Source organism: Aegilops tauschii, chromosome 3 (assembly GCF_002575655.3).
Source record: "Aegilops tauschii subsp. strangulata cultivar AL8/78 chromosome 3, Aet v6.0, whole genome shotgun sequence".
NCBI classification, from domain to species: Eukaryota; Viridiplantae; Streptophyta; class Magnoliopsida; order Poales; family Poaceae; genus Aegilops; species Aegilops tauschii.
In genome coordinates this window covers 1,938,421-1,959,527 of record NC_053037.3, presented here as the reverse complement: position 1 = coordinate 1,959,527, position 21,107 = coordinate 1,938,421, and the positions used below count along the sequence as shown (strand labels likewise).

Below are 21,107 nucleotides of genomic sequence, written 5' to 3'. Positions count from 1 at the left end.
CATAAGCCAGACCCTGGGAATGGACAAGTAAGAAGAAAGTTTACATTATTATCTCACTAGAGTAATAAATTTACCTACAACTCCCTTCTCGATCTGCTTCCAAATTAATCAGGAGTGAGATCACCCAAAACTCCAACCAGAGACTTGATCTCGGTCGGGCCTTGTGAGCTCCATCAATTGATACCATGCCAATGCCATACGAGTTGCAGAAAGAGGATTGATGGCTGCACCCAACTCTGCTCCATGCAGAATTGCACAGCTCACAAAAACCAAAGTCTTTATACTACTCCCATACAGAATGTCCTATAGTCACAATAATAATAATATCAAGCAACCCTGCTCCAGTTTTATAAAATGATGAAGCAAACGAGACGGCCTGACAGATTTGCCAAGGCCGGAACTAAACAGATGGCAGGCAACCAAACGGATGTCCACCTAAAACCTACTCTCCAACCATTTTTCAGTTACCATATTACATCGCCAAAGAAAGGGATACAACTGGCTCATTCCTGAAACAAGATAGCAGACAGCAGCTCCCAGGATCACGCCCCACTTCAGCTCCAAGCCATCTCCAGGCTCCCCTCCCCTCGCCGCTTGCCCAACAGCAGAATACATTTTCGTAGGAGCACAGCACAGCCTGTGTGTCAATTGCAGAGCTAATTAACACATACATAGACTGTTTTCATCTACTGGATAGTCCCAACACATGCATGGGAGTTAATTCATACATAGATTGTTGTTCTCACCTACTGGATAAGTGGCATTGCTGATCTACCCCACGTGCGAGACTTCATATATGTCTGGTTAAGACAACCAACCTGTACCTCCATCCCAGCCCTCTTGTGATTCTCCATTCTGCGCATAAACTCGTTGATCACATCACTAGGAACCTGTTCGGGAATTGCACGGCCCACTATCAGTTTTTTAGTTGACAGGCCGATGAAAAACGAACAAGAGTCGCTACTCAAGTGCTCCGTCGGACAGATATGGCAGATCAGTTGTCCCCTGCCCGCTTCAATCTGCAAGTGCCAGCAAAAATACATATTCTCCGCATGATTATACAGTTCCAAAAGGAAGGTTCGATAAGTAAATAATATGTAAAATGATGAGGAACACTATAGATGAGAAGAAATAAAACGCATGCCTTTGGCTACTTCTAGATGCTTCCACTCTAGTGTAGTATTTCTTTTGTTTTCTTTACCCTGCCCGCTGTTTCTAGAGTTCTCTAGTTATAAGTAGTTGTGAGTAGAGAGATGAATCCTAAATAATGTTTTCTAGAGTGTTCCAGCTATAAGTAGAAGTATGTGAAGGCTTCCCAAAGTCCTATAAATAAAAGTCCTCACCTCTACTTTGTAAACCCAGACTATGTACCCACTACCTATAATAGAACTTGTTGTTCTTATCTAAGATCTTGGAGTAGATCTTGTGCCCTAGGAGTTCTGGATTGAACTCTTGCTGCCCTATCGGCCTACATTCGCATCTAGAGCGATATCTAGCGCAGCACGTTGAAGTTGTTCCTTCAACACTTGTGTTGTACACATTGTAGCAGCAAGGTGGAGTTGCTTCTCCACAACCTTTGTGCTGCTTCAGGTGGCATCAGAGCCTCGTTGACCCATAATCGTTCTTGCTGTCCTCTTCGAGAGCAAGCTACAGCAAGCAATGGAGCAATTGGAGAAGAGGATGGATGTTGCAGAACAACAAATCAAAAAGCTGCGTGAAGATCTTAATCGGAGATTTGATCGGCTGGTTGAGATGATAAGAAAGGGTGTCCCCCTGCTACCAATGAAGGAGATTCATCTAAAGAAGAAGGTGTTCATCAAGGAAGAAGGAGAGGTAATCTTGGAGCAAGACCGCCACAACAACATGCTGTTCAACGTGCTTCAAGAAGGCCAATTTATGTTGAAGCTTCTGAAGGTGAAGAATATGATGATGCCCTTGAAGAACCAAATCTCTACGAATATCGGAGAGCACCCAACCCTACATATGCAAGAGATACATACCAGGTGAAAGCTGAGATCCCAAGTTCTAATGGAAATGTTGACATTGAAGGGTGCCTGGATTGGTTATATGAAGTGGAGACTTTCTTTGAGGTCATGGAGGTTCCGGAAGATCGTAGAGTTCTTTTGGTCGCATACAAGCTGAAAGGAGGAGCCGGTGCATGGTGGCATCGCGTTCAAGAAGAGCGCAGGCTGAGAGGAGAACCTCGTGTGAGAATTTGGCGGCAAATGAAAAGTCCCTTGAAAGGGAGATTTTTGCCCGCTGATTATGACCAGATCCTATTTATCCAATTTCAAAATTATGCTCAAGGAAATAGGACTGTTTTAGATTACATGGAGGAGTTTCTAAGGCTACAAGTGAGGTGCAACCTTGCTGAAACTGAAGATCAACAAGTTGCAAGATACATCAATGGTCTCAATGATGCTATTGAAGATCGATTGATGATGCAACAAATCTGGTCCGTTGATCAAGCACAAGCTCTAGCCTTAAAGGCCGAGAGGTTTGTGAGGACAAGAAAGGCAACTAAAGCTCCATATCCTCATACCGAAGGCTCGTCTAGGAGTCAGCCTAATAGAGTGGAAGAAAAGACCGCTCCACCAAAGGCAAAACGACCCATCCAAAAGCAAACTAGAGGCAAGGGTAAGTCTAATGAAGGCCCAAAATGCTATAAATGTGGTGAAGAGGGACACATATCCAACGGCTGCCCACTAATGAAATTTGTTAACACAACTATCCATGATGGTGAAGGCGATGAGGAAGAATACGAATCTGAAGATGTAGAGGGACAAGAGGTTTGTCAAGAAGAAGGTGAAGAGGTGGTATGTGTGATTCAGCGTCTCCTATGTTCCACACCACAACCTGACGACACACAACGGAAGAAAATATTTGAGAGCAAATGCACAGTGAATGGCAAGGTATGCAAGTTAGTGATTGATAGTTGCTGTTGCGAGAATCTTATCTCCCAGAAGTTGGTGAGCCATTGAAAGCTTGATACTCATGATCATCCAAACCCCTACACTATTGCGTGGATCAAGAAAGGAGTGAATATGAGGATCACCAAACAATGCAACCTGCCACTTTCCTTGGGCAAGCATTATCGCTCAAATGTGTTGTGTGACGTAGTTGATATGGACGCTAGCCATGTTCTTCTTGGGAGACCTTGGCAATTTGATGTGGATACTACACACAAGGGCAAGAAAAATTCTTACTCTTTCATTTGGAACAAGAGAAAGATCATTATCTTACCAAACAAAACCAAAGGTAGTACCTCTAAGGAGGGGAAAACTATGTTAACTATCTCCCATACCTCTCATGAGTTTATGGAAGACTTGAAGGAGGCAGATTTGTGTGTTGCACTTGTTGTAAAAGGAGAAGAGCACCTGACTGTTGAAATTCCGGCAAAGGTACGTGGTTTATTGGCAGAATTTCAGAACATGCTTGGAGAGCCACAAGGCTTGCCACCGATGAGAGGAATTCAACATAGAATTGATTTAATTCCAGGAGCAAGTCTTCCTAATCTTCCACACCATTGAATGAGCCCAAAGGAGCATGATATATTGAAGGAGAGAGTGGAGGAATTGCTGCAAAAGGGGCACATCCGAGAAAGTATTAGCCCATGTGTTGTACCAGCCCTACTCGCGCCAAAGAAAAATGGATCTTGGCACATGTGTACGGACAGTAGAGCCATCAACAAGATCACCGTAAGCTATAGATTCCCGATTCCCCGCCTGGATGATATATTGGATCAGTTTAGTGGAGCAAGAGTGTTCACAAAGCTAGATTTAAGAAGCGGATATCATCAAATTCGTATCAGACCCAGGGATGAATGGAAAACCGCCTTCAAGACAAAGGAAGGGTCGTTTGAATGGCTAGTCATGCCATTTGGACTCTTAAATGCACCAAGTACCTTTATGCACTTAATGAATCAAGTCCTTCGACCCTTCTTGTCACACTTTATTGTGGTCTATTTCGATGACATCTTGTCTATAGCAAGGATGAGGATGAACACTTTGATCACATTCGGAAGGTGCTAGAAGTACTAAGGGAAAATGAGCTCTACGTCAACTTGAAGAAATGTGTTTTCCTAGGATTCGTCGTAGCATGTGACGGTATTCGTGTTGATGATTCTAAGTTTGAAGCAATCCGAGAATGGCCAACTCCGAAGACCATTTCTGAGGTAAGAAGTTTTCATGGCCTTGCAACTTCCTATAGGCGATTTGTGAAGAATTTCAGCACTATCATGGCACCAATTACTGAGTGTTTGAAGAAAGGAAAGTTTCAATGGACAGAAGCAGCTGAAGCTAGTTTCAATGAGATTAAACAAAAACTATCACAAGCTCCTGTCTTGGTGCTACCTGATTTCAACAGGACTTTTGAGTTGGAGTGTGATGCAAGTGGAGTAGGCATTGGAGCTATCCTATCTCAAGAAAGGAAGCCCATTGCTTTCTTTAGTGAGAAGTTAAGTGAAGCTAGGCAGAAGTGGAGTACCTATCAGCAAGAATTATATGCTCGTTTTCAGAGCGTTGAAAATTTAGGAAGTCTATTTGCTGCCTAAAGAGTTCATTGTTTATAGCGACCATCAATCCTTGAAGCATTTTAGAAATCAAAAGCATGTTGACCGCATGCTAGCAAAATGGGCAATATATCTGGAGAGGTTTAACTATCTCATCGTGCATAAATCTGGAATAACTAACAGAGTGGCCGATGCTTTGAGTCGTCGTGCATGCCTCTTGACTTATTTTGAAGCTGAACTTCCGGGCATGGATCAAATAAAGGAGTTGAATGAGGGTGACGAAGACTTTGGCCATGTTTGGGTAAAGCACGCAAGGGGCCAACCATTAGGTGATGACTATTTGATGCAAGATGGATATCTCTTCAAAAATGATCGTTTGTGCATTCCAAGTTCTCTACGTGACAAGCTGGTTAGAGAGCTCCATTCAAGTGATCTTAGTGGCCATGTTGGACGGGACAAGACTATCGCTAACCTAAAGCTCGCTACTTTTGGCCACAACTAAAGAGAGATGCTGGAAAGTTTGTCAGCGATGCCCTATATGTCAAACCTACAAAGGCCAAGTCCAGAACACAAGGTTATACATGTCTTTGCCTGTTCCTGTCGCTCCATGGGAGGACATCTCTATGGACTTCGTCTTGGGCTTGCCAAGAACAAGACGAGGGAGTGGTGCTATGTTTGTGGTCGTGGACAGATTCTCTAAGATGGCTCATTTCATCCCATGCCGCAGGACAACGGATGCTCATCATGTGGCAAGCCTATTCTTTCGAGAAGTGGTCAGGCTTCATGGAGTCCCAAGGTCCATCGTCTCAGACCGTGATAGCAAGTTTCTTGCTGCATTTTGGCTCACTTTGTGGAAGCAATTCAACACTAAATTGAAATTTTCTAGATTTTCTAGCACTGCTCATCCACAAATAGATGGACAAACAAAAATGGTGAACAAGTTTTTGGGTAATCTGATCCGTTGCATTTGTGGAGAAAGAAAGGGGCAATGCGATTTGGCTTTATCTTTTGCAGAGTTCTCCTACAATAACTCCAAGCATAGATCCACAGGAAGGAGCCCTTTTTCCATTGTCTACACTAAAGTTCCAACACATGTGGTGGACTTGGTGAAGCTACCATCAAGGGGAAACTCAAAATCAGCATTGTCCTTTGTTGATAATTACACCGAGTTATTTGAAGAGATTCGCAGCGCTTTGGAAGCACAAAATCAAAAATATAAACAACTTGCTGATTGCAAAAGGAGGCCAAAATCATTCCAAGTCGGTGATAAGGTGATGGTCTACCTCCGAAAAGAGAGGCTGCCTTTAGGTGTTAAAGGGAAACTTAGGCAGCGAAGAAAGAAGCGCTCTATGAAGATAACTCGAGGGCGAGTTCCAAACAACCAGGGGAGAATGATGAGGAACACTAATGAGAAAAAAGAAAACACATGCCAGATCTGTTTGGCTACTTCTAGATGCTTCCACTCTAGTGTAGTATTTCTTTTGTTTTCTTTACCCTGCCCGCTGTTTCTAGAGTTCTCTAGTTATAAGTAGTTGTGAGTAGAGAGATGAATCCTAAATAATGTTTTCTAGAGTGTTCCAGCTATAAGTAGAAGTATGTGAAGGCTTCCCAAAGCCCTATAAATAAACGTCCTCACCTCTACTTTGTAAACCCAGACTATGTACCCACTACCTATAATAGAACTTATTGTTCTTATCTAAGATCTTGGAGTAGATCTTGTCTCCTAGGAGTTCTATTTGAACTCTTGCTGCCCTATCGGCCTACATTCGCCTCTAGAGCGATATCTAACGCAGCACGTTGCAGCTATTCCTTCAACACTTGTGTTGTACACATTGTAGCAACAAGATGGAGTTGCTCCTTCACAACCTTTGTGTTGTTTCATAAAATAACACAACTTGTATTAACCAAGTATTAGTACTACCTTTGAAATCAGCACCAGCAATTCAGATTCTCCAATTTTCTTCCAAAGCTCAAGTTTTTGTTCGGTATCCGCCGTAAGATCAATATGCACGTATCGAATATATTCCTCAAAGAATTTATACGGCATAAATAGATCCCTCCAGTTGTTATTCACCTTTATTAGCTGCATCCAAAGCAATAAATTAATAACGAAAAACAAACAAGTCCAACAATTCTAATTTCAACAATGCCAGAAACTTACTTTACACTGCTCATAACCACACTTAAAATGATATATCATATCCCGAAGCGTGCTCGCGGAGGCATCAGCTCTTATATTTTTGCATGGGAATACTGGACTGATTATTGGCATAATATCATTCCTATTTGTATGAGGATCCCATACAGGAAGACGATGTGGATCCGAACGTGGGTCCACGAGCATAACCGGGTTTGGCCAAAACCACACAGAGAATATGCTGAAAAACTCAAAAACAATAGTGCTGAGCGTGGCAAATGGATGTGCTTGGCAGATACGTCCAACCAGTATTGCCCAATCGCAGTCTCCAAGAAAACCAATAACCTAATATGGTAGACAATATAACTTTATACTTGCAACTCGAGTCAAAATTAATTACCCAAATAACGATAAGTTGACTTACATTGGATAGAAGACCTCTTGATTTAGCCCAAATTTTCACAGTTCTTAATGCGATCGTAAAAGTCTACAATGATAAATATACTTTATACCATTACTACTAACATTCAGGCAGAATAAATAAAGAGATTGAAGTGTGAAACAAGAGTCTAACCTTATTACACGGGACCAGCCTATATATTTCGTTAGTCACTCTACATGCATCAAAACTATTCCGTGACACGTCATCCATGCTAAGCACATTTGCTTGATGCAGATCAAAGTTCTGCAACAGTAGGATAAGCAAATATTATCTTAGTATATCAAACATAAAGATCAAATAGCAAACACTAAATCCCCCTTTTTTTGTTGAAACAAAATCACTTTATTAAATCAAAATAACAATTTCATCGTCCGTCAACCATGATCCCTTTGTTGTCCTTAGCTCCATCTTGGGATTATTTAGAACATCTACAACTAGACCACATATTCGCCCCAAACACCCGGGCAGGCTGGCCAGTCACTGTTCGAACAGAAAACAGCCACCCAACCAGACCTGGCAAAATCCGGCCCAAACTTCCGGACTGACCGGCACTCCCCATATCCAAAATACTATCAAAAGCTTAACAAAAAATGTTTATTTGACATCCAAAATACTTGTTTTTAAAAATCTAGAAACGTTGGATTTCAGATATTAGCATGAACAAAATTACATGGGTGCAGTCAACTAAACTGAGAAACACAAGGCGGCTCCCAGCAAGGACCTGCTTTCACGCATGTCTCATGCTTTACCATCTCGCTCGCATATGAAGTTCTCAAGCTGGAGCGTGGTCATTTTGATGGCCACGACGATGTGTTGCTCCTCTATGTCGTCGACTACCATCGTACATGGTTGTGATCCCAAATTGGTAAACTCTAAATTATTAGGAAAAGTAAAAAAAGAGATAGGAAGTAATTCTTTGATTGCTTTATAACCCTGGGAAGGTGCAAGGCACTTGATGCTTAAGATATATCTGAACAAACTAACTTGATAGCCAAGGAAATATCTAATGAAGCATTAGCTAATTATGTTTTTTTCCTTTGAGATAAACACCTCCCGCTTGGCTTGCTGTAGCCATGGGCCTCTTGCCCCCACATGAAATAATAATGCATGGACCAAGTTTTAAGTCAGCAACAAAGAATTACAATCTCCAGTTCTTTCATCGACAAAAAGAATGTCAAACAGGGACTAATAATCCATCAGCGCTGTGTAAAAACAAGTTTATAGGTGTCCCTGGTATCTATGCAAGGAAAGGTAACTCAGAGCGACGCGATGCAATTATGTAATAGAAAGTTGTTACGTTTTTGTAGCTGAGTGTAGTCTATAAGTAGCAAAACTAAATCTCTACGGTTTAGAAAATTCTGGAGGTTCGTTGTTAAAACTTTTATGTGTTCTAACGATTTTAAGTAGGGTCAGATGGGAAATAAATTTTTCACGCATTTTAAGTTGAGGTGAAACACTAAATGGTAGTGGAAGGTAGAGCCGACAATCAGATTAGTGGCAGCAAACAAAATCAGAAATAAACACGAAAAATACCGAATTAGAGAAGGACTTGGCAGCATATGTGTTGATATATTAAAAAAAAAGAACGCACCTTAGTCACACCCCAAAGTAAATACAATAATGTAGTGATGTGTAAGTATGTTACTTACAAATGGGATTACTGAGTAAGGAAGACTAGCATAGACAATTTTAATAGGGACACCATCCAGCTTAAACTCCATAAAAGGCACATTTGTATTACGAACAGACTTCAATCGGGTCACTTCATTCATTTGACACATTTTATCATGAAATATCTTGAAAAATCCATGCTGCAGTAGAAATTATATTAGCGTCATGCCATAGAATCAACAGCAATGAGAAAAATGATAAAACAAAAATAACTACCTCATGATCTACAAAACTCGGGCCTATGCATATAGTGTCAATCGGATCAGCAAATTCATCCACCTATGAAAGGCAAGGTTTAAGACGGTAAAAAATAAGACCATGTCACAAACCTCCCACGAACAAATTGTTGCAATGAACTCGTCAACACACCTAACCTAAGTGCCGTTTGTGAAAAGTACCTGTAGAAAGTATGAGCCAAAAGCGAAAAAAATCGCATTGACCTCCTTGATCCCCCTGGGAGTTAACTCTTTCACCCAATCTTGAACAATCTGCAGATGAAGAATTCATTTAGGAAACAGTAATTTACGTTAAACAAACAGTAAGAACAATTATTTGCAAAGATGTTTACTTTATTCAGTTTATCCAAGGCACTTGATTGCAGGAAACGCTCCTCCGCGCTCTTGCACGGATGGTGTTGGTCTAGAACCTGTCATTTTCATTAGCAGAAAACAAAGAGAGCAAAATCAGAACTGATTCACGCCTCTCCCCGCCTTAAAAACTGACGGAAATTTAACTCCCGGTACAAACCTCCAATAGGTTGCAGGTGTTGTGGATTTCGGGCTCCGTCGGGTAAGCGTATGACCGAGGTTTTGTCACACCAAAGTTCTCTGGGCGGCTACTACCTCTCGCCATAGAGACTCTGAAATAGCAAACTTATCCTCAAAATCTAAGAGTATGCAAAACAGGGACATGGCAAAACAGTTCAGTCATTAGATACATTATACATGGTAGCAGCAGCATATACAAAATTGAATATTTAATACCTCAAAACAGAATTAAGTTTACTCACAAAATTTCACTCGTGATGACAAACAGAATTAAGTTTGCAGACAAAAAGAAGTGGGTATGTATTAAATTTACTTCAGAAATAAAAACAGCAATATATATATACATGCATGATCTTTTAACAGTAGAATTTCACGTTCAGAACACAAGTGGCTAACAGAACCAATTGGCTGTAGCCATCAGGAAGAATTAAATCATGGAGCACAAGGCTGTAGCAATCTAACACAGTGCCTACACAAGGAAGATTACAAAAGGTACATGTTGTGAACACATAGCTGCATTGCAGTACATGGTTAAATCATTGGTCAACACTCCAAAACATGAATCATGACAGCAAATTTTGGATTTCTAGCTACAAGATGCTCCTGAACATCAAGAGGCATCCAAAAGAAAATAAAGCATCTGAATATATGCAGAGACCAGACTAGTTCAAAGTCACTGAACTAATTAATCTAGGACTGACCACATCTTCCATCAAGCATTCACATAAAGCTAGAATTATGATAAGAAAGAGGCTGAACATGTATAAGTATTAATTAACAGTTCTGCACTATCCTAACTAATTTTTCGTGTATGACAAGAAATTCACACATCCAAGAGAGGACAATTAACATCAAGAGTTCCTGCACAATAATTACTAATCCCTCTGTCCCATAATATAAGATGTTACTACAACCAATATGTGAGTATATCGGCTGTAATAACATCTTATATTATGGGACAGAGGGAGTATTTTTCGCCTACAGCGATGGTCTATGGTGGTCTGTCTAGTAGTAGTATCAAATTCTTTCCAAGCAAACAAGAAGGAACAAGGATCTCCAATTCTGTACCATGGTCTATGGTGCACTAACAGGCCATAAATGACATAGAGCAACATGTTTGGACATAGCATTTGAACAACATACACAATACTATTGATAATCATACAAAACAAGATGGCTACAAGAATGCGGAAATGACATCCATAAACTGGTCAACAATCATCTCGAAAATGATACGAAACACTGTCTCCTGTTACCTATCATCCTTGATAATTTAAGTACAAATTACTCCAAACTTTTGTGATTCACTCAAAAAATAAATAAACAACTTGTCTTCCTCAGAAAACTACTAATAGCATCCATGCATTCCTAGGACACATATCCACATACAATTCGAACAGCAACAAAGAAGGGTATAGCTGCAAGAAAAGAAAATGCAGGGGACACACTACGGTTTAAATTTGTAAAGACAAGCAACTGAAATGACTATGCAGCGACTATGTAGAAGAAGAAGAATTTCTACCCAGGAAACAAAGATAGTAGCATACCCGAGTCAACCTATTCTAGCAGCTATCAATAATGCAGTTTTGCTCAATCCGTTGTCCAACTACTAGTCACAATGAACAACAAGGACAGAGGAGAAGACATACATGCCGTAATTCATTTTCTCTATACCTAAACTACAGAGATCAGATGGAGAGCAACTGCACTAGAGGCCTACAAACATGCACATAGGTGAAAGTCCAGCAATTCCACTTCCCAACATATCTTGACATGGGAACCTAACAAGTCTCCAAAGAAAATAGTAGACAAAAGCAAATAGATCTGCAAATATTTAATACTTTCATCTCAGCTTAGAAAGATGAACCTTCTGTGAATTTTGGTGACTAAAAATAGACATGTGTGTCACCTTATGTGAGTTTTGGTTACCTTCTGTGAGTTTTAATTAATAGTGCAAGGTGTACAAACAAATGATCATGCAACAATAATTAACGATAACAAGAAGATGTTAAAATGATCATAGCAGAAGTATCTTATGTTCAGGCATCAAAACACTTATAAAGTATGTGCCAAAGAACAAAGTAAGTATATCGATGATCAGGATCATATTTTTACCTTTTTCTTGGTCCCACGGAAGCTCCTGGTGAGAGTTCAGGTCCTGTAAGTTCCTTCCTGTTCCTTCAAATAAGACAAGGACATGGACATCACAATTAAGTTAATGCCAAAGAATGAACCAGCGTGCATTTTTGAAAATATGCATACATAACATCACTACATCAGAGGCAAGGAGATGTGCCATAGCATTTTTGATAATTTTTGTCGCAAAGAATGAACGAGCAGGCATACATACCAGCACAACATGAAAGGCACCAAAAACCAAATTTAACAAGTTAAAAATGGACACCTCAACTCAGGGAGGCAACAGTGCCCAGGACATGGTTTTAACTCGTGGCATATGCCCCTGTTTTCACTAGAACAAACTTAACCAGGTCTTCAACAAATATACAAGATTATTAAGGCAACGATTCTTACACTTGTTATGAAATCTCTCTATGCAACGACATGCCATAGCAAATTTACACATATTTCATTACAAAGCTAGAGCATTCAGTGGTCCATATTCCACACAAAGTACCGACCGGTGGCGGCCGTACCGTAGGGAGAAACCCTAGAAGAGGATCGGGGAAAGGGGAGGGGAGTGGAGGGGGCGGAGTACCTCGCGGGAGAAGACCGGCTGAAGAGGAAGCAGACGTGCGGCGGCGGCGGCGGCGCGCGGTTAGTGCGGCTCCGCCGGCCCTCGACGACGACCTCCTCGCCCTATTCGCCGCCGCGGAGCCTGGGCCGCCCGTCGGACCGCTGGATCCAGAGCCTCCCGGAGGTGCAACCACCGCCGTCCGAGGATAAGAAGAAGCCGCCGACGGAGGGAGGGAGGGAGGGAGGGAGGGAGGAGGCGCCGTCGACGGACTGCAACGTCGCCGATGTGAGGTGGGCTCGGGAGGGGGAAGTGGCGCGAGTTGGCCCGGCCCAGGAGCGCGGGAACAACAGTCTCGGTTTTTTTTGGTTTTTTTCAGGTTTTTTCGTTTTCATTTTTTGCTTTCTTTTTAAAAAAATTGTGTATTACTTCCAAATGTTCTAAATAACTATATTAAAAAATTAACTCTACACATAAACATTAAACAAGTATTGACCAAGCATTTAAAAAATGTAAAATGTGTATAGAGAAAATGTTTATCCTGTATACGAAAAATGTATAAAAAAATTGTGTATGAAACAATTTGATTATATTTTTTTAAAGTTGATAAATCATTTGAAAAAATGTTAATCAAGCATTTGAAAAATGTTAAATGTGTATAGAAAAATGATGACCATGAATTGAAAAGTGATGGGAAAATGTTGAACAAGTATTTCAAAAAATGTTAGTCAAGCATTTGAAAATTTGGTATAACAAGTATTGGAAAAGTGTTAATCAAGCATTTGAAAAAAATTAAATGTGTTGAGAAAAAATGTTGACCATGTGTTCACAAAATGTTAATACTGCAATTAAAAAAATTCATCAAGCATTCGAAAAATATTAAATGTGCATAGAAAAAATGTTGACCATGTATTAGAAAATGCTAATCTTGCATTTGATAAATGTTAAATGTCCATAGAAAAAATATTGACCATGTATTAGAAAATGCTAATCTTGTATTTGAAAAATGTAATCAAGTATTTGCAAAAGGTGTATAGAAAAAAGTTGACCGTGTGTTAAAAAAATGTTAATCTCGTATTTGAAAAATGTTAAAACTATGTATAGAAAAGTTGAACATGTATTAAAAAAATGTTAAATATGTATTAGAAAGATTTTGTTGGAATATACGAAAAATGTAGAATGATAACCAACAGAAACAAAGAAAAAAATGAAAACCAAAAAAACAAAATAAACCAAAGAAAAAAGAAAATGGAAAAAATGAAACCAAAGAAAATGCAAAAAATATATGAAAAAACGGAGAAGAAAAAGAAAACCGGCTCGAATCGGCTCAAGTTGGTCACGCACTACTTACCACAGACGGGATGCACGCGGAGTGGCTAGCAGCTGTGACCATCTCCCGGGAGGCCATGGCTCGATCCATGCTTCTCCCCTTTTCCTTCTCTTTTTTCCTTTAACTATAGAACCTTGAGTGAGACTTTCTATTGTCTCGCTTAATGCTAGATATAGTCGCGGCGGTTGGAGACTTGAGACGATGAACCTTTTTCTAGAACTAGCATGTTGTGTATCTCTTCCCTTTGTGAAATATTGCCTTAGTTTTTTATTAATGAGATAGTGGCATAAAGCAGAACTTTGTCCTTGACCGCAGACGCGACTATTCGAATAGATTTTTAACACACTCTGCAGAGGTTGTACCCTTTTCTCATAACATGGACTAATAGTCCGGTAAACTCTATCTACAGCATGGCCCTCTTACTGTATCACCGACATCCTACAGGGTAACCCTAGGTCGAGGGGATCTAGGACCCTCAGACCCCGTGGCACAACTCATCCCCTCTGGATTCAAAAATTTACACGCGCTCAAATCATCCCAGGCACTCTAAGTTTTGGACGACAAACTCCCAGCAAAAGGAGAGACCTAACCTTCCAAACTTATCTCTTTGGGGATACGCATAAGAGACATAACTAGACCTGACCTTCCAACTTATCTCTTTGGGGATACGCATAAGAGACATAACTAGACCTGACCTTCTAACTTATCTCTTTGGGGATACGCATAAGAGACATAACTGTAACCCAGACTAGGGCCTTCCCATTCAGGTGAATATGGCTGCACGATTTGTTCGGTTTTGTGGCACCATAGTTTGATGTTAATAACGACGAAGAAGGGTCCGTGTGAGACAAAACAAACTTTTGCCCTTCGTCATGTTTAGAGTTTTAACCAACTTAACCGACTATAAGACACTATAAACCACAACTTAAAGTGAACCAGTAATACTAGCATCTACTACTTAAAGCAGAACAACAAAGTAAAACTACTACTCTGGATCACCGTATCCAAGGTCTGAGAGGGCTGGTCTGATTGTCGTCCATGTACTGAAGTGTTCTGTGCATGTTGAGTGTTGATAGTTTGTCCTGAATCTTTTTGCTATTCAAACTGACCGGCCCCCATATTGATGTTTTGAGCCCCTTCAACAGCCATTGGTTGAATCGTGCCTGGATGGTCTCCATTAATTCCCCCCACAACCAGACCACACTGAGTCCGACCTCTCTCATGAACATCAATTGCTATCTGGCTGCCACCATGGTGAATGTTAAGTGACTCCTTTATAGCTGAAGTTTTAGTGTGAGTAGTTGAACCATTCTGATGGTAGTTTCTGGCTAACTGCTCATTATCTTTTTCCTTACTGAATTTTGTTGGGCAAACAACAGGAGCCAAGATTTTTTCTTTCGACTCCTCAGCAAATAAACGTTAGAATCTAGTAAGCTGAAGGTTCTGATGTGAACTGAAAACTGGATTGAAAGAACTTCCATTTGCTGTATCAAGCTGAAGAATGAGCTCCGGAGTATTGATCATTCTCCAAATCTCTTTGATGGAACATCTGTAGTAGAAATTCCTCTTTTTTGCCTGTTTAAGATAATCTGATTCATGAGAGGACATCCCTGAACATTGTGGAACATAATTCCACAGAAAGTGCAGATTCTCCCGATTTTCTCATAGAACAGATAAGCTAAACCAGATGATTCATTTGGAAAGTTGACCATAATCCTATCCTTAATTGGAATATTGATCTGCAACTTAACAGTGCCCCACATATACTCTGCTCTAGTATATAGCATACCCTGATGAACATATATGATCACCCAAGGATCATTCTTTTTATCAGATCACCCAAGGCAACATTTCTATTTGGAGTTCACCTTGGTGTACCACTTGGGAGAACATATATGATCACCTCATTGTCCAGCATAGTGCTTTTATTTACCCAGCTAAGGTCTTTGATCTTTAGCTGTCAGGCCAAAAAGTTTGGAATTCTGATCTCATCACTAACCTTTTTCAGGAACCGACTGCTTCGGCTATTATTGCAACTACTATAGTTCTTGATGATAGCAGGGATATCCTTTGTTGGAAGCTGAGTCCTTCTGGTAAGTGCAATTCTAAGAGTACTTATAAGTTGTGTTTACAACAAATTCATATTGTGCAAGCAAATCAGCCAAGACAGGTGAATCAATCAACCAAAGATATTCTGCAGCAGGTCTGGAAGCACAAATTCATGGCTCCAAGTGTCAAAACTTTTGTGTGGCGCTTACTTAGGCATGCTCTCCCAACAGGTCTTAGAGCTGGCAGGTTTTCCTCTCATATTTCTTCTACATGCTCTAGATGTGATTCAGATGAAGATGAAATGCATCTTTTCTTTCTCTGCAATTTTGCTAGAGCCTCTTGGTTCGGGCACCCCTGGTATATAGATCTGATATTCTTGCTCTCAATCATAATTTTGTTCTTGATATTATTCGGGCTCTGATTAACATGAACCATCCGCAAGCATCTATTCCTAATATATTTACTTTCTTGTGGTGTTTGTGGAAAGCAAGAAACGATGTTCTTTTTTGCAGGAAAGAATCACATCCCCGTCAGGTTCACCAAGCTGCTCTAGCCATTGCATCTGTCCAAGATATGCAAGATCCCCAAGAAAACCCAAATAGTGAGCTGCCTTATTCGAAGGAGAAGTAATCTACAACCATACTCTCTCAAGGACAAGAACAAGTACATCAAGGCTCCACCTTCAAATCTGACTTGGCTATTTTAGGTACCAAAATATATTAAGATGTTTCTTGGCATAAGAAGAATGTGCCTAGGTATGGTGGCAATCCGGCTATTGGTATTGGTGTTCACATCCTCTTCCCCAAAGACGATTCTGATTCAAGAATAATGATTCAAGCCTCTACTCATGATGTTTGTTCACCTCTTATTGCGGAAGTTTATGCACTTCTATTTGCTGCTAAAATCTCTTGCAGGCTTCAACTTCAACAAGGTTCTTTTCTCACTGACAATCTTTCATTAGCAAAGATGGTTGCTTCAAGAGATATCAATAACTCCAACATCAGCTGGAGATTCAGACAACCAATTAGCGACTTCTTTCAAATCTCTCATTCTCTTAATGTTGTTTATCACATCTCCAGGAATACCAATGGAATTGCTCACAACTGTGCTCATCAGGTTCTCAACTCGAGAGTAGAAGCTGTCTTTAGTTGTTCACGTTCTTCTCATGCCAATGTACCTTGCCTTTTTCTGCAGTCCCTTCTCAACTTTCAGGTTCAGGGCTATGTAATTCATGTTGTACATTGTCTATGAGTTGAATGAAATAGTGGCACTTGACGACGCCTTCCTTGTGTGAAAAAAAAACTACTACTAAGAGTAAGATCGTGATATAGATCTTGAAAGTAGTATTGATAAACAAAACGGTAAACAAATAAACACATAAAAACACTCGAACAAAGTCACAAGTTGTTGGTTGCTCATGATAAGAGTTGGCTTGCATGCCTCTGGGTCGATGAGTCTTCTAGAAGGGGTGCAGTGACGCGTTTTAATAAAAGGTGCCAAAACTATAAGCACAACATAGTATGAAACTAGTGCTAACACTAACAGAACAACATCCCAAAAAAGGAAACTCTGAGCGTTTAAATCACCTCAATCGGAGCTACGAGTAAAAAGTAATAAGGTTTTTACTGCGGGGGACTAATATGCAAAACAAATAATTACGCATAGGTCTCTGGACAGCCCAGCTAGCCGCTACGCGAGGTTCGTACAGGGAAGCAGTTTACCGTGCAGGAGTTGGAGCTATTTTCCGCAAGTGTGGCAGCTGGACGCCAATCTCGCGTGCGGTTTCTCCGCCTTAGATCGCCGATCCTTAGCTCACCTCCGCCTACTTTCCTGCTCGGGCACGACTGCCGATCGGCATCGGCTTTGACGGCTCATCAGGCTCCGCTTAGACCTCCTTGCCTGATCCAACTGCTCTTGGAATGGCGAACGTCTTGCTTCTGCCGGCTCTCCGCGGGATTATCGATCTCGCTCTGTGGTCTCCTTGCAGGTGGGCTCCTCCGGCACGAGCGTCGGTCCCATGGCCTTCGAAGGCTATCCGACTCCTAGCAGCACATGAGTACCAAAGTTCATGCATGGTGGGTTTGCCTTGAGGTAGCTAGCGACGTGGTGTTCCGTGTTCATGGAGTTCATCTTGCACATTAGCTGTTTGTTGAAATATATGTATGGAGTATGAGCTCTGGGCAGTGCATAGGAATTAGGCTGCAGAGTTCTTCGAGTCATGCTAGGGCTGGATGCATGTTTACTGCGGCGCATGCAGGCGGCAGCGGAGTACAAGTTTTCCGGCCACACATGTGGGCAGAAACCACATATTTGACCTGAGGGCGAAATCAAATCACAAACTGACTTGCTTTCGAAATTTTTTCACAATGGTGACCCTTTCGTGTGGCGCCCGACAGCTAGGCGCCGCACACTACTATGCAGCGCCTCGGCCTTAGGCGTCGCACCTCCTGCCAGCGTGGCAGCCCTAGTCCAGTTGCGGCCCCACAGACAGCACTGCAGCGCCTAAGTCCTAGGCGCCACACTTGTAATGTGCAGCGCCCGTCTCTTAGGCGCTGCACAGTCTGTGTTCCACTTAGGCTGGCCCCACCCTCTTTCCCCTCCCACCCACACCCCACACACCCCCACCCCACCCAAACCCTTAGACTTGCGCCCCTCCTCTCTTCCCCTCTCCCCCCTCTCAAATCCTTCTTAAATCTTGCAAATCCGGAGTATTTTGACCGTGGATTTCGAAGCCAACCCCTCCCTTAAGGTAATCTCCTCCGATCCCCTCGTTTTCATCCATAGGAATTGTCACATTTGCTCAAATCTTGCTACTTTGGGGAAACCCTAGTTTTGGCTTGGATTTGCAAATTTGTGTTGAATCATGTTATGTTTCTTTGCTAATTTGGTATGGTTAGGCTTTCATAGTATGCTAGGGTTAGGGTTATGTGTGTTTGATGTTGGTGTTAGGGTTATGCTATGGTTAGGGTTGTGGTAATTGTTATGTGGGGGTTATGGTTATTAATTCATATATATGTTATGGCATATGTATTTTGTGCAAATATTTTTGTTAAGTACTGACTTGATATATGTGTGTTTTTGATTATTGTAGGGATGGGGAAAACATGTGTTTATGTTCATCATGTGGATAAAGAGGCCTTTTTGAAAGGCAATGTTGAGCCGGACCCGGATGAGCTTGACATGGTGTTTGAGAGTAGTCCTAGCTATGCGGAGCTCTTGGACCAAGTGAGGAAGGATTTGAATTGGATGGACCAAGTGACGTTGTTGTGAAGTGCCAAGATGTCCATGGATTGTGCGTGCGAGGCCATGGAAAGGAGGTCCCACTTGGCACATAGTGAGTTGTCTACCAACTCACATGTGCCGGCACAAGAATGCGGATGGCGAGCTTGTGTAACAACAACACAGACAACTCACGTCCGAGTTCATTGCTTACAGATTATCCAACCAAATATCCACACTTCGAACAATGAGCATCAAGAGTGTCATTGACCTTGTGAAAGCCATCTTTCATTACAAGGTGAAGTACGGCAAGGCATGGAAGGCGAAGCAAGCCGCATTCAAGATGCTGTATGGCAATTGGGAGGAAGCATACAACCGACTCCCTAGGTTGTTGTTAGCTATGGCCGCCACAAACCCATGCATGGTTCACGTGGTTGAGCCTCATGGGCACTAAACATTGATTCATAATGGGAGGACCGTCCGAGTATTTGGCCGTGCATTTTGGGCCTTTGAGCAATGCGTGAGGGCTTTTGAGCATTGTCGGCCCGTCATCGCCATTGATGTCACGTTCTTGACCGGACAATATGCTACCTCTTGAGCACTGCGTTGGTTTTCCATTGAAGAGGAAAGGGTGATGCAGCAAAGTAGCGTAAGTATTTCCCTCAGTTTTTGAGAACCAAGGTATCAATCCAGTAGGAGGCTACGCGCGAGTCCCTCGCACCTACACAAACAAATAAAACCTCGCAACCAACGCGATAAGGGGTTGTCAATCCCTACAGGTCACTTACGAGAGTGAGATCTGATAGATATGATAGGATAATATTTTTGGTATTTTTGTGATAAAGATGCAAAGTAAAATAAAAGCAAAGTAAAAAAGCAACGGAAATAACTAAGTGTTGGAAGATTAATATGATGAAGATAGACCCGGGGGCCATAGGTTTCACTAGTGGCTTCTCTCAAGAGCATAAGTATTTTACGGTGGGTGAACAAATTACTGTTGAGCAATTGACAGAATTGAGCATAGTTATGAGAATATTTAGGTATGATCATGTGTATAGGCATCACGTCCGAGACAAGTAGACCGACTCCTGCCTGCATCTACTACTATTACTCCACACATCGACCGCTATCCAGCATGCATCTAGAGTATTAAGTTCATAAGAACAGAGTAACGCTTTAAGCAAGATGACATGATGTAGAGGGATAAATTCATGCAATATGATAAAAAACCCATCTTGTTATCCTCGATGGCAACAATACAATACGTGCCTTGCTGCCCCTACTGTCACTGGGAAAGGACACCGCAAGATTGAACCCAAAGCTAAGCACTTCTCCCATTGCAAGAAAGATCAATCTAGTAGGCAAAACCAAACTGATAATTCGAAGAGACTTGCAAAGATAACCAATCATACATAAAAGAATTCAGAAGATTCAAATATTGTTCATAGATAAACTTGATCATAAACCCACAATTCATCGGTCTCAACAAACACACCGCAAAAGAAGATTACATCGAATAGATCTCCACGAGAGAGGGGGAGAACATTGTATTGAGATCCAAAAAGAGAGAAGAAGCCATCTAGCTAATAACTATGGACCCGAAGGTCTGAGGTAAACTACTCACACTTCATCGGAGAGGCTATGGTGTTGATGTAGAAGCCCTTCGTGATGGGTGCCCCCTCCGGCGGAGCTCCGGTACAGGCCCCAAGATGGGATCTCGTGGGTACAGAAAGTTGCAGCGGTGGAATTAGGTTTTTGGCTCCGTATCTGATCGTTTGGGGGTACGTAGGTATATATAGGAGGAAGGAGTACGTCGGTGGAGCAATGTGGGGCCCACGAGGGTGGAGGGCGCGCCCAGGGGGTAGGCGCGCCCCCTACCTCGTGGCTTCCTGGAAGCTTCCTTGACGTAGGGTCCAAGTCTCCTGGATCATGTTCGTTCCAAAAATCACGTTCCCGAAGGTTTCATTCCGTTTGGACTCCGTTTGATATTCTTTTTCTGCGAAACTCTGAAATAGGCAAAAAAACAGCAATTCTGGGCTGGGCCTCCGGTTAATAGGTTAGTCCCAAAAATAATATAAAAGTAAATAATAAAGCCCAATAATGTCCAAAACAGAAGATAATATAGCATGGAGCAATCAAAAATTATAGATACGTTGGAGACGTATCACAATACAAGGGCACTTTATTGGTTGCAATAGCAAGTGATGCCAATAACCGGGTGTTGCCTTTGGCTTTCGCTTTGGTTGAGGTGGAGAACAATGATAACTGGGAGTGGTTCTTGCGTCAATTG

At 41.6% G+C, this 21,107-nt stretch overlaps 1 protein-coding gene across 3 annotated transcripts; it reads right to left on the bottom strand.

Annotated features, from left to right (window-relative positions):
* Positions 1 to 203: 203 nt before the first annotated feature.
* On the bottom strand, positions 204 to 12,538 carry LOC109748573 (nuclear poly(A) polymerase 4). 3 transcript variants are annotated; one of them, XM_020307602.4, is made up of 13 exons: positions 12,244 to 12,538; positions 11,643 to 11,705; positions 9,508 to 9,619; positions 9,329 to 9,406; positions 9,159 to 9,248; positions 8,977 to 9,039; positions 8,739 to 8,900; positions 7,222 to 7,332; positions 7,072 to 7,134; positions 6,672 to 6,992; positions 6,432 to 6,593; positions 747 to 1,019; positions 204 to 637 (listed from the first exon to the last, which is right to left on the bottom strand). In XM_020307602.4, exons 3-12 carry the CDS (start codon positions 9,610 to 9,612, stop codon positions 747 to 749), a joined length of 1,428 nt encoding a protein of 475 aa, XP_020163191.1. In that variant the 5' UTR covers positions 9,613 to 9,619; positions 11,643 to 11,705; positions 12,244 to 12,538; the 3' UTR covers positions 204 to 637. The 3 variants fall into 3 exon arrangements, with proteins under 3 accessions (XP_020163191.1, XP_020163192.1, XP_073365838.1); XM_020307603.4 differs by having other exon boundaries at positions 261 to 637; positions 11,643 to 11,699; positions 12,244 to 12,498; XM_073509737.1 differs by lacking the exons at positions 204 to 637; positions 747 to 1,019 and having other exon boundaries at positions 6,396 to 6,593; positions 12,244 to 12,454.
* Positions 12,539 to 21,107: the final 8,569 nt, after the last annotated feature.